This window comes from Apiospora aurea (assembly GCF_038362705.1).
Source record: "Apiospora aurea strain CBS 24483 chromosome Unknown utg000002l_segment0_segment0, whole genome shotgun sequence".
In the NCBI taxonomy this organism is placed as follows: domain Eukaryota; kingdom Fungi; phylum Ascomycota; class Sordariomycetes; order Amphisphaeriales; family Apiosporaceae; genus Apiospora; species Apiospora aurea.
The window spans coordinates 4,201,926-4,213,350 of record NW_027117389.1 but is presented as its reverse complement, the minus strand read 5'-3'; the positions used below and the strand labels follow the sequence as shown (position 1 = coordinate 4,213,350).

The following is an 11,425-nucleotide window of genomic DNA, read 5'->3' as shown; positions in this document are numbered from 1 at the left end:
ACATGGAACCGGCGAAATGGAGTTTGGGTAGATCATGGCTTGGTTGGCTGGTTGGGGGTTATGGAGCATAGGGCAAGGTGTTGGGCATACCACGGTGTTTCAGAAGAGCAGCAATTCTCCGAGCCTCGACAAGGACATCAAGACACATACCTGCCAAGGACATTCGACTGTAATGTATTTATATGTATATTGACGGCAATCAGATTCGCCTCCTGCGTTCGAACATTGCACAATTAGGCATCATTGCCTTCAGGCATTCTGCAACTCGTCTAGCTCACTATTCGAGCGTTCCTCATCCGTCTTGAGCTCCAGTCCTTTGCCAGTGTCTTCGAAATTCAAGATCATCCCCTTGGCCTCTTCACGCGCACGGCCTTGCAGCGCTGCCGCCCTCAACTGCTCTCGCGTGTTGGCATCTAAAGAGTGCGTCAGCGTCGCCAGCACATCCGTCTTCCACGGCGGCAGCCGCAGCCGTCGCGTCTCCCACATGGACAGGAACACGAAGCCGCAGCCCAGGAGCACTACAAGCACCGGCAGCGTCACGTACGGCCAGCGCACGCGGATGTGGAGTACCCACTCCTCCTGCAATCCCTCGAGCGTCACGTTGGAGTTGTCCCGGATCCAGTTCGACATTGTGGCAGCTGCGCCGGCGAACGTCGCAGAGAGGTCGGTGCTTTCGTGCAATTTATGGGAGATGATTGAGCCGGTTTCCGATTCGCCATATACCATGGGATCGCCGAAGAAGTCGTAGAGGAACGGCAGAAAGCTTCCGATGGTGTTTTGGGAAATGTTGAAGAGAAGAGGAGCGTTGTTAGGCAGGTTGTGCGCCTCCGCCTCTGCTTTGGGAATTTGCAGTTGAAGGTCGTCTAGACGATAGTATGCGTTGCCGGTTAGAAGAGAATAGTTTATATACTTCTCGTAATCCTCCCAATCGGAAGTCATCCACTGGCCAGGTTGGGCAGAATATGACCCAGGCACTCTATCCGACCAAGACGCAATGACGTCTTCCTGGAGCTTGCCACCGCGTACTTCCAACTTGTAGGCATTTGTGCAAAAGAAAAGGGCACACTCCGTAGCCGTGACGCGGGTTTCATTCCAGGCTATGGAGTGGTTAACATAAGCAGGGTCTGCTCTCAGAAGACCGACCGCGACCATCATCGTATTGAGCTCGCTAAATGTGAAGATGTCACTGTTATAGAGTGATTTTGCAGTGAGATAGGCATTTGCCCGCGGATCTTGGACCCCATCAAATTGGCGCCGCGCAACCCAACTCTCATGGGTTATTATGTCCGCATTTGTGAGGTTCACATACGGCAGGGCATGGGTGATGTAATGGCCATACCTAGATGATCCCTCGATTTTGATAGTATCCAATTCAGAACCATTTTTCCCGCTGACCATAACATGGTCAGAGACGTCATTGCAGGAGCTGCAAACAGACAAGGATGTGAAAACGGGCCAGGTGCAATTTCCGGTACTACAAGTGAACGATGCCGTGTCCCGAGGACCATTCGAATAAAACCCTCGATACGCGGCAGACGCCAGTCCTGCACTTGCCTCCCTGCGGAGCTGGCCTGATTCATACCCAGCGCTCTTGTTCTTGTTTGGTATTGGGAGCTGTCCTACAGGCGCCACCAGTTTGGTCAATCCTACGTCTAGACGAGTGCTGGCCCCAATCGAGGGGGCAGCTCGGGGTTGGGTCGCTGTTACCAGTCGGCCTTCGTAGTATATGATTGCCTGCATGAACAGCTCGAAACCTAACATGAGTAGTGTCACGCACGCTCCGATTGTGACCCAGTGACTAAAAGCAGAGAGTGGTTAGGAAACGCCGGTTGTCTCGATAATATGTGAGATGCCGGGAGCGCGAGATTCCACGTACCGAGCTCGTAGGCGACAGAGAAGCCAAAAGCTGCCCAGGGGTCCTCTGCTTGCATCTTCGAAACCCTCAAAGATAACTGGGGTGTCCGATCGTTTGCTGAACCAGTTCCACTTCCACTGCCCAAGGCAAGACCCAACAGCAAAGGCGAGGGTGGTGCGGGCGACAGCTGCCAGGATGGAGATCAAAGTGTTCAGGGAAATGAAGAAGTTGTAGTCTGTCAGGGGTCGGCCATTGGCGTAGAAGAGAAGAACTGTAGACGTGACCACGGCCGAAAGACACAGCACCATTGAGAAAATTTCCATTCGCCAGGAGTGCTTGTCGCGCGGCTTAGAGATGCTCTTGGATGCGCTAGAGTCATCATGGACTGGAGCGTATCGAGTGCTGCCGCTGAATCTAGTATCATAGTCTTGGAGGGAGTCTTCTTCCCAATTTGATGGGGAACTAGGCCGAAGTCTCCGTTCAAGTCGACACGGTACTGCTTGATCGTCATGGCTAGAGACATAACTAGCGTGACTCTCCTCCTGGGCTGGCAATGACTGAGGATACATCCTGCGGACTTCACAGTTCTTTCTGCCTGCAGGAGATCCGAAGCGGTAGAAAGAAAAACCCGTATACAACAACCAGCAATGGAAGGGCGTCGTGATCAACGTCGATGAAGAAGAAATATGATGAAGAAATATGATGAAGAAATATGATGAAGAAATATGATGAAGAATATGATGAAGAACGATGATGAAGGGCGATGATGAAGAACAAAGACGATAATGATTTTACTCTTGAGTCTGATGCCGTTTGGACAGAACCTCACATTCCCAAGAAAGGCTGCAAGACCACTTACATGTTTTTTCACAGAACTCCCAATGTGCAGTGCAGCAAAGCCGTACTGCGAGGGGGGCAACCGACACCCGGGCCGGTCAACCAGAGGGCGAGGCAGAAACACGAAAATAGGCGGGCGGGCGACTGCATTTCAGCTTCTGGTGATACATGCACCACACTGCAGTCATTCCGTCTCACAGAAGGCTGAGCGTCTGCGGTACTCGGGCAACGGTGAAACCCAAACCGACTCAAGATAGGATCTCTTGAGATTTATATTCTTCGTCGTAGCCCTACACGTCACTCCCCTTGCGAAACCCCCAATCGTGGTGCTTTCCGACCACATGAGTGATCGGAACGCGAGGTCTATTTTGGGAATCGAGAGCAACCCTTGCAGGCCTGCTGCCTCGAGCACTACATCCAGGAAGTCTATTCGTCGCCGGGCTGATTTCTAGACCGAATCTCTGTTCAAGTCACTGCTAGCGATCGTGTATGAAGGGGACGTTGTAACATACATACGAGATCTCACAGTGAAAGTCAATCGCTGCATGGCCAGTACTGAAATACAGATGACGCCGTAAAAATGGTGCATGCCAGGTACTTGTTTAGATGAGAACGTAGTGTTACCTCAAGTACGTACGTTGGCTGGCATTCAACTTAAGAGGTATCGTGAATTTGGTTTCGCTTTCTTCGGGGCGTAGAGTGAATGACATATGCGTATTAGGAGCAGGAACATGCAGCTCTTTTCGAATCTCTTCCGGTCATGTCCAAACCCAAAGCCCTTTTTTGATCTATATACACCTCTCTAATGTACAACTGGATATCAATCACACATCTACTTTTTTTGCAAGCCATCTACACAGCCGAAATCTCCTGCTTCACCCAATTCTCCAAGCCCCCACGCGCAATTATCTCCTGCACATTCGGCGGCAGCTCCCCAACCTTCTGCGTCCAAGTCTGACCGCCCTCGCCTTCCGTCACTACGACCTGGCTCCTCCTTAGGTCCCAGACGACCTTCCAGCCCGTCCGGCGCGTCAGGACCTTCTCGCCCTTGAACGTCTCCCGCAGCCGCGTCACCAGCTTCGGCACCTCGACCAGCATGAGCGCGTTGTTGACGCTGTTGCGGCTGAAGACGTTGCCAAAGCTGCCCGAGATGACGAGCGGCAGCTTCTTGGCCAGGATCGCCGTCGCCGCCTGCTCGCGGCTCGAGCCGCAGCCGAAGTTGTAGCCGGCCACCACGATGTCGCCCGCCTTGGCGACGTTGCCGAAGTTGGTGTCGTAGTTCTCCATGACCACCTCGCCCATCTTCTCCTGGCTGATGTTGTCCTGGTACGTGTACTTGCCCGGGTAGATGCCGTCCGTGTTGATGTTGTCGGCGTCGCAGAAGACGATCTCGCCCTCGATCTTCTCGGGGAAGCCGGGCAGGATGTCGGTCAGGGCCTCCTCGCCTGCGGGGGTGGCTTCGGCGGCGGCGGCTTCACTCTGCTCGGACTGGCCAATCATGCTTTCGGCTTCGGCAATGATCTTGTCCAGCGCATCTTCGATGCTGAAAGCCTTGTCGGCCTCAAGAATACCGGTACCCTCCCCAATGATGGGCTTCTCTACGCCCTCGGGTTTCTGGTACCAGCCGGGGCCGGCAATCTTGCCTTGCAGAGCGCTGGCGGCGACAATTTCGGGGCTGGCCAGGTAGGCCTTGGCCTCGGTCGAGCCCATGCGTCCCTTGAAGTTGCGGTTGCTCGCAGAGATACCCACCTCACCTGGCTCCAAAAGACCAGTACCCAGTCCGATACAAGGACCACAGCCGGAAGGCAAGGGCTGAGCTCCGGCATCCAAAAGAACCTGCCAGTCACCCGCTTCCTCCGCTGCCTGCTGTTCGGGCAGAGAGGCGGCGGCGATATAGAAGTTGACGCCAGGGGCGATCTTAGGGGTTACGCCCTTTTCGGCGGCCTCGCGGAAGACCTTTGCTGCGTAGTGGATGTCGGAAGCTCTGCCGTTGGTGCAGCTAACCAGATATGCCTTGTTGATCTTGATATCCTGGGCTTCCAGCTCGCGGAGTGGAGTCACTGTCTTCACCGAGTTGGGTCCACTGACAACAGGTGCAAGGGTGGCCAAGTTTCTAAGGCTCATAGTTAATGGATGATTTCAGGGGAACTGCTACAGGGGAATTGGCGACTTACAAGTACATAGTCTTGGCGTAGGGGGCACCCGGGTCGGCGATCGGTCGGTCCTCAAGTAGTTGGTCAATCTTCTCATGGGTGAACTGGTTGGTGGCAGCGCCGTCTCCCAAGAAGGCAGAGAGACTGGCCTGGGCACGCATCCACCTCTCCAATGTCGTATCGATGGGAAAGAGTCCAGACAGGGCACCCCATTCCGTAGTCATGTTGGCGATAGTGAGACGGTCGTCTACCGAGAGACTGAACATGGTCTCCTCGCTGCCGGTGAACTCGATGGCGTGGTTCAGGACCTCGTCCTGGTTGAACAAACCGCAGAGAGCGACAATGACATCCTTGCCGGTGACGCCAGGGGAAGTATGCCGGTCAAGTTCACTCTGGCGACAGGAGGCACCTGGTACCAGGTCTTCCCGGTCGCCCACACACTCGCAGCGTCGGTACGGACCACCGGGGTACCCAGGCAGCCAATTCCACCGTACATGTTGGAGTGGCTGTCTGAGGCCACCGTGACGGTACCTGGCCAGGCATGGCCCTCCTCGATCATGATCTGATGGCCGATACCACGACCAGCCGGGTAGTTTATGACTCCTTGCGACTCAGCAAACTCTCGGATCTTCTGGTACTTCTTCAGGTTCGTTTCGGACTTGTTCTAATTTGGAAGTTGACATTAGTATTGCCCGTTTATAGTGAGAACCCCATGTGTCGGCGGGGCAAGTAGGCAACTCTATAGAGAGCGCGCTCAAGCCCCGTCAGCAACACAGAGTAAGCAAGGAACGAGGCTTATTCACCTGCACATCGTGATCCAATGTGAAGACTACTTGCTTCGGGTCTTGGATCTTCGAGGCGCCGATAGTGATGAACTTGGACATAACCGCGGCGGTGTTGTCGTGGGTCATGATGCGCGCAGGCGACAGACTGATGTAGTCGCCGCTGCGGACGACCTTGCCCTCGGGTAAGCCGACGGCATGGCGCTGGATGATCTTCTCGGTCAAGGTCTGGGGCGAGGTCGGCTTCGAGAGGAAGTTGAAGGGAGAGGGCGACGACTCTTGCTGCGCGTGGAAGGCCTGGTACCGAGGGAAGGTCGGCGTGCAAATCGAGCGGGCGTATAACGAGGGCGTCACCAGCGGCAGCTGGCGTGGACTTATTCGGCTCGACAGGCGGCCGATATACCGAGGCAACGGGCGCAAAATCTGGGTGGGGACATTAGATCCGGTCTCGAACTATAGAAGCCATATCTAGAATGAACAGGGTCGGTATACGCACTGATCTGGACGCCATTGCGACGAGTAAGACAGCTACACGGCAAAAAGTGAAGATGTTAATGAGGTGCGTTATCGGCCAAAATTTACTGCCACTGACGGCACTGAATTCAATTCACCATAGGCACTGCCCGGGTAAGAATTAGAGTGGGACTAGGCCCTGTAGAACGACTAGCGCACGTTTTCGGAAGGCGGTCGCCTGACCCAAAGGCTGAACGTCACACTCCTCCATGTTGGCAAGCTGGTGTTATTTTGGGAAGCACGTCTTCAGATGTGAATAGGGTGATATCTTCTAGTTAACGGGCTGAGATTTCACAGTGAAGGGCTGGTAGACAGATGAAAGCCAACATTCCTGATGTTGCGACTGCGGAAGATGTTCAGCTTGACAGATGCCAAGAGGAGCTTTGTCTTTGTCTATCAACCAATAACAACAGCTCTATTTGATTCGGAGAGAATTTGGCGAAAAGATGATCAATTGCTGCTCGAGGCTTGATATGCAGCCGGTAGACCAGCAAGCTATCCCCTGTAAGTGATAGCCGTTGGGCTGGGCCGGCCCCCCATAACCACCCACCTTCAGCGCCCGGATCAATCCAGTGCCGCCGCTCCGTTGAAATTTCCAGGCCTTTGGCTGTACCTAAGCTACTGCGCAACACGGCATGCAAGCAATTCGATATCGGCTTCGAAGATCGCGGGCAGCCCTTTCACAACCAAACCGGCCAACCCTCAATCGCCGACATGACCATCAAGATCCGTCTGGCGCGCTTCGGGCGTCGCAATGCGCCCTTCTACAACATTGTCGTTGCCCATGCGAGGTAAGCCAGAACCCACCACCCGCACCTTGCCTCGCTTTGCGACAGAACACTTACACAATGCGCACAACCACAGGACCGCACGCAACAGCAAGCCCCTCGAAGTCATCGGCACCTATGACCCCATCCCCAAGGCCGACCCCTACGACGACTCCGGCCGTCTGCATAAGGACATCAAGCTGGATACGCTGAGGGCCAAGTACTGGATCGGAGTGGGCGCGCAACCGACCGATACCATGTGGCGGTTATTGTCCATGGTGAGTCAATTAGATACGAGCTGCGACACACAAGGAATTCTCTAACAAAGCAAACAGGTCGGCATCATGGAGCCCAAGTACCGCAACCAGCAGCCCCGGACGGCGCCCCAACTACCAGCCGATATCAAGAAGCCCGAGGCCTCTTCTTCGGCATGAAGTCGACCAGCGAAGGGTATGGAATGATGATGTATAAATAAATACCAATTGTAAACAGCATTGGAGGCGTTCTCGTTTTGCAGGTGGCCCTGCTTAGAAGGGGCTGAATTGTATTCACTCAGGGGCGGAGAGGCACAGAAACCTGGCAGCAACTCTACTTCATCCCGCATACAGCTCCAGAGGATCTGGGGTTGAACGCCCATCCAGCCCCATGGCAGCGAACAGGCAGATCATGAACGGAGCTCCGGGGTAGGGTTGAATCGATCTACTGCTGAAACGTACGAAAACGAGTGGCGAACCCAGCCACTCAAAAGGCTCGGAGACAAGCTTCACTGCCGGAGGCCAAAATCTGGTCGTATGGGTACTATGCAAAGATATATACCCGTTCTGCTCTGTATTGTTGCCCATAGTCACAAACGAAATAAAGTCAAACTACTTAAACATTGAGTTGGTGAATCTAGTTGATTATGGCGGAAGTGGCTCTCTGGTCTAATGGTTCACTTCCATGGTGGGTATTGTATACTTATACTGTTTTGGTTTTACTCGGCTGCCTGTCCTTCATCCTCGAACACCACCAAGACTGTACCGGCTTTGCATTTGTCCTGTAAATTGGTCAGTATGACGGCACTCATATGAAAATAGGACGCAGCATCAACTTACTCCTTCCTTATGAGCAAGCTTCTTGACGACACCGTCTTGCGGCGAGCGGATGACCGTCTCCATCTTCATGGACTCGATCCTGTTAGTTGTCTCAGGGTTAGCTGACCATATACTCCTCATCTACTCCGCCTCCATCGTTTGGGGCATCGGGGATGTCTCCCAGAAAGAGCATGGCTTACACTACCAGCGGCGTCCCCTTCGTCACCCGATCGCCCTCCTTAACCTCATTCTTGAGCACCTTGCAAGGCATCGGCGCCGCCACCGACGCCTTGGCCTCCTTGAGCCCCAGCGCCCTCTCGAACCAACTCGGGTCCAGCAGCGCCAGCTCCGTCTTGACGCCGCGCTGGAACACCGAGATCTTGTCGCTGTTCAGCGCGTCCTGCACCACCGTCGACGCGATCCGGGTCTCGGGGAAGAACGTCTCGAGACTCGTGGTTCCCTGCAGGGCGTTCCTGCTTCTTGGTGTTGACGAGGTAGTAGTAGTGTTAGTGGGAGACGAAACGAGACCTTCGTATACCTCGTCTTCGTGGTCCTTGCGGCTGACGCGGGCGTCGAATAACTGGTGGCCTCTCTGCGTGATTGTGACGGCGGTGACCAGGCCGGCGCCCTCGAACTCGGGCTCGGTTTCAGGCGCCCTGAAAGTAAACTTGCGCTCCGAGAGACCCTGGCCAAAACCAAGTGACGTCCCGTGGGGGCCACTTCCCTGCAGTAGAGCCTCTGATTTTGCTGTCGTGGAGTTATACAAACCCAGCGCGGCCTGTACATATACTTCCGGCTCAACGGCCAAGGGGTCAAAGAGCTCCGACTTCCATTTATCAATAAAACCCGTCTCGACATCCCCCTCAATGAAGGCCGGCGATCGGCAGAGGCGCTTGAGGAACTCGATATTGGTACTGAGCCCGACGACCTCGTACTCCTGCAGCGCCGTGTACAGCCGCCGGATCGCCGTCTCGCGGTCATCGCCCCGGACAATCAGCTTGGCGATCATGCCGTCGTACGCCTCGGTGACCGTATCGCCCTGCACGAACCCGGCATCGATGCGGACGTCGTCGCTTGTCTTTGGTGTCGACAGGTGCACCAGCTTGCCCGAGTCCGGCATGAACCCGCGCTCGGGGCTCTCGGCGTAGATGCGGGCCTCGATGGCGGCGCCGTGGTGCGCGATGCGGTCCATGATCTCCTGCTGCGTGAGGGGCAGCTTTTCGCCCGCCGCGACGCGGAACTGCCACTCCACCAGATCCGTACCCGTCACCATCTCGCTGACGGGGTGCTCGACCTGCAGCCGCGTGTTCATCTCCATGAAGTAGAACGCCCCCGAGTCCTTATCCAGTATAAACTCGACCGTGCCGGCGCCCACGTACCCCACCGCCAGCGCCGCCGTCCGCGCCTTGTCCCACAGGTCGAGCCGCGTGACGTCGTCAAGCTGCGGGGCCGGCGACTCCTCGAGAATCTTCTGATGCCGCCGCTGCACGCTGCAGTCGCGCTCGCCCAGCGCGACGCACCCCCCGTGCCGGTCGGCGAAGACCTGGACCTCGACGTGCCGGGGCCGCACGATGTACTTCTCGACCAGCATGACCTCGCCGCCCTCGCCGAAGGAGGCGCGGGCCTCGGCCCGGGCGCTTTTCAGCTGCTGCAGGAACTCGTCCTCGCGCAGGACGATGCGCATGCCCTTGCCGCCGCCGCCCTTGACGCTCTTGAGCAGGACAGGGAACCGGATCTCCTTGGCGTGCTGCAGGAGCTCGGCCTCGTCCTGGTCCGCGCCGTGGTACCCGGGCACGCAGGGGACGCCGGCTTTGGTCATGATCTCCTTGCTGCGGGCCTTGTTGCCCATCTCCTCCATGGCGCGGGGCGGGGGCCCGACGAAGACGATGCCTTCCTGCTCGCACCGCGCCGCGAACGCGGCGTTCTCGGACAGGAAGCCATACCCGGGGTGCAGGGCCTGGATGCCGCGCTGCTTCGCAAGGGCCACGATGCGCTCGGCGTCCAGGTAGCCGCTGGCGGCGCCCAGGCCGATGGAGTGGGGCGAGCACGCGGCGTGCTGGGAGGAGGCGTCCGGGTCGGTGTAGAGCGTCGTGGTCTGGATCCCGAGGCGCTCCGCGGTCCGGTGGATCCGCAGCGCGATCTCGCCGCGGTTCGCGATGAGGAGCGAGGTGATGGGCGTGACGGTGGAGGCGACGGAGGAGGAGGCGGCGATGCTGGAGACGAGACGCACGTGGTGGCGGCGCAGGTTCCGGGGTCTGATGGAACGCATTGTGGGCTGCCTTGACAGATCAAATGGTGCAGGCTTCTACTGATCTGAATTGGGTGTGTGATTAGATCTCAATTATGGACTAGGAAGGGGAGCCAAGTCGTATTACATAGTCCGCAAACATGGAAGAAGTTGCTGTAGTGATGACGATGAACGGTCAACCGAGCACACTTCGGTTGACGGTACACTGGAGCCGATGGTATGCGGGGGGCCGCTGAATGCCGAACCCCTCCAGCTGTGTTTGGGCCCAGGAGGCTGGATCTCCAGCTGAACCAGGCAAGCATGTCCGTTCCGCACCCCCTTATTTCATAGCTGCTGCTGCGTCCCTTACTTGGCAGCACAACGTCTCCTTTTCTCCAAGTATTATTCTGCAGTTCGATGGTTTCTCAATTGTCATGATGATTGGCCAATGCGAGTTGGGAATGCTCATTGACCACCCAGTTGAATTGGGGGAACCTGCCTGTCGCGTATAAGGTCGGGACTCTACCTCTACTTCCCCACAACGTCATAGTAGCGGTTCCCCAGACTCTCCATATCGCTAGAGCCGAACCGCGCCCAACCCCCACTCCCTTATGATGGATGCTGTACCTGAGCGGCCGGACATTCGCATTTGAGGTCGTACCTAAAGTCTCCTGGTACAGGAGCGGCTCGCCCGGGAAATATTTTGTAAAGTCTGTTCAATATTGGGCTTTGACAGGTAATACCTCAATAGAGTATATGTTCCGACTCGCAATTAGGTACTCACATTGATGAAGGCCTTGCCCAGTTTCGGTGTAGGCGATATACCTTCCCCTGAGCCCAGCAAGCGTTTCTGGCTCAATGGATTGATGTAGTTAATATATGAGTACCCAAATCATGTAGGATGAACAAGGACATCCTTAGGTCAGAGTGATTTCGGTTGACTCATATATACTCAGAGAGAACATGAACAAAACGATGCAGGGTTTATATGCCAGCAAAGCTAGAAGTGAAATACATGAAATGTCCGAGATCATATCGACGGCTTGGACTGCACCGACCGATAACCCCTTATCGCATCTCATTTAGGTGGGGGGAGGGAAAGCCCCTCCATTTTTAGCTCCTTTGATCTCCAGTCAACTTTGGAAGCTTGCCCGTAGCTTCCCGCCTATATGACGACCTCATCTGTCGCAACAATAACATAACATCTTGTCCTAGGAG

At 55.7% G+C, this 11,425-nt stretch overlaps 4 protein-coding genes across 4 annotated transcripts; 1 reads left to right on the top strand and 3 right to left on the bottom strand.

Moving 5' to 3' along the window:
* Positions 1–249: 249 nt before the first annotated feature.
* PG986_003674 (uncharacterized protein) lies at positions 250–2,424 on the bottom strand (the record flags this gene model as incomplete). The annotated part of the gene is made up of 2 exons (XM_066839896.1): positions 250–1,798; positions 1,877–2,424. 2 exons carry the CDS (start codon positions 2,422–2,424, stop codon positions 250–252), a joined length of 2,097 nt encoding a protein of 698 aa, XP_066704960.1.
* A 1,120-nt stretch (positions 2,425–3,544) lies between these two features.
* PG986_003673 (aconitase family (aconitate hydratase) domain-containing protein) lies at positions 3,545–6,138 on the bottom strand (the record flags this gene model as incomplete). Its single annotated transcript, XM_066839895.1, has 5 exons — positions 3,545–4,805; positions 4,867–5,285; positions 5,306–5,509; positions 5,649–6,050; positions 6,124–6,138. 5 exons carry the CDS (start codon positions 6,136–6,138, stop codon positions 3,545–3,547), a joined length of 2,301 nt encoding a protein of 766 aa, XP_066704959.1.
* A 716-nt stretch (positions 6,139–6,854) lies between these two features.
* PG986_003672 (ribosomal protein S16) lies at positions 6,855–7,341 on the top strand (the record flags this gene model as incomplete). Its single annotated transcript, XM_066839894.1, has 3 exons — positions 6,855–6,931; positions 7,005–7,185; positions 7,243–7,341. The coding sequence occupies 3 exons, from the start codon at positions 6,855–6,857 to the stop codon at positions 7,339–7,341; spliced, it is 357 nt and encodes a 118-aa protein (XP_066704958.1).
* Positions 7,342–7,880: 539 nt separating this feature from the next.
* Positions 7,881–10,249, bottom strand: PG986_003671 (carbamoyl-phosphate synthase subunit L; the record flags this gene model as incomplete). Its single annotated transcript, XM_066839893.1, has 3 exons — positions 7,881–7,943; positions 8,002–8,080; positions 8,181–10,249. 3 exons carry the CDS (start codon positions 10,247–10,249, stop codon positions 7,881–7,883), a joined length of 2,211 nt encoding a protein of 736 aa, XP_066704957.1.
* Positions 10,250–11,425: the final 1,176 nt, after the last annotated feature.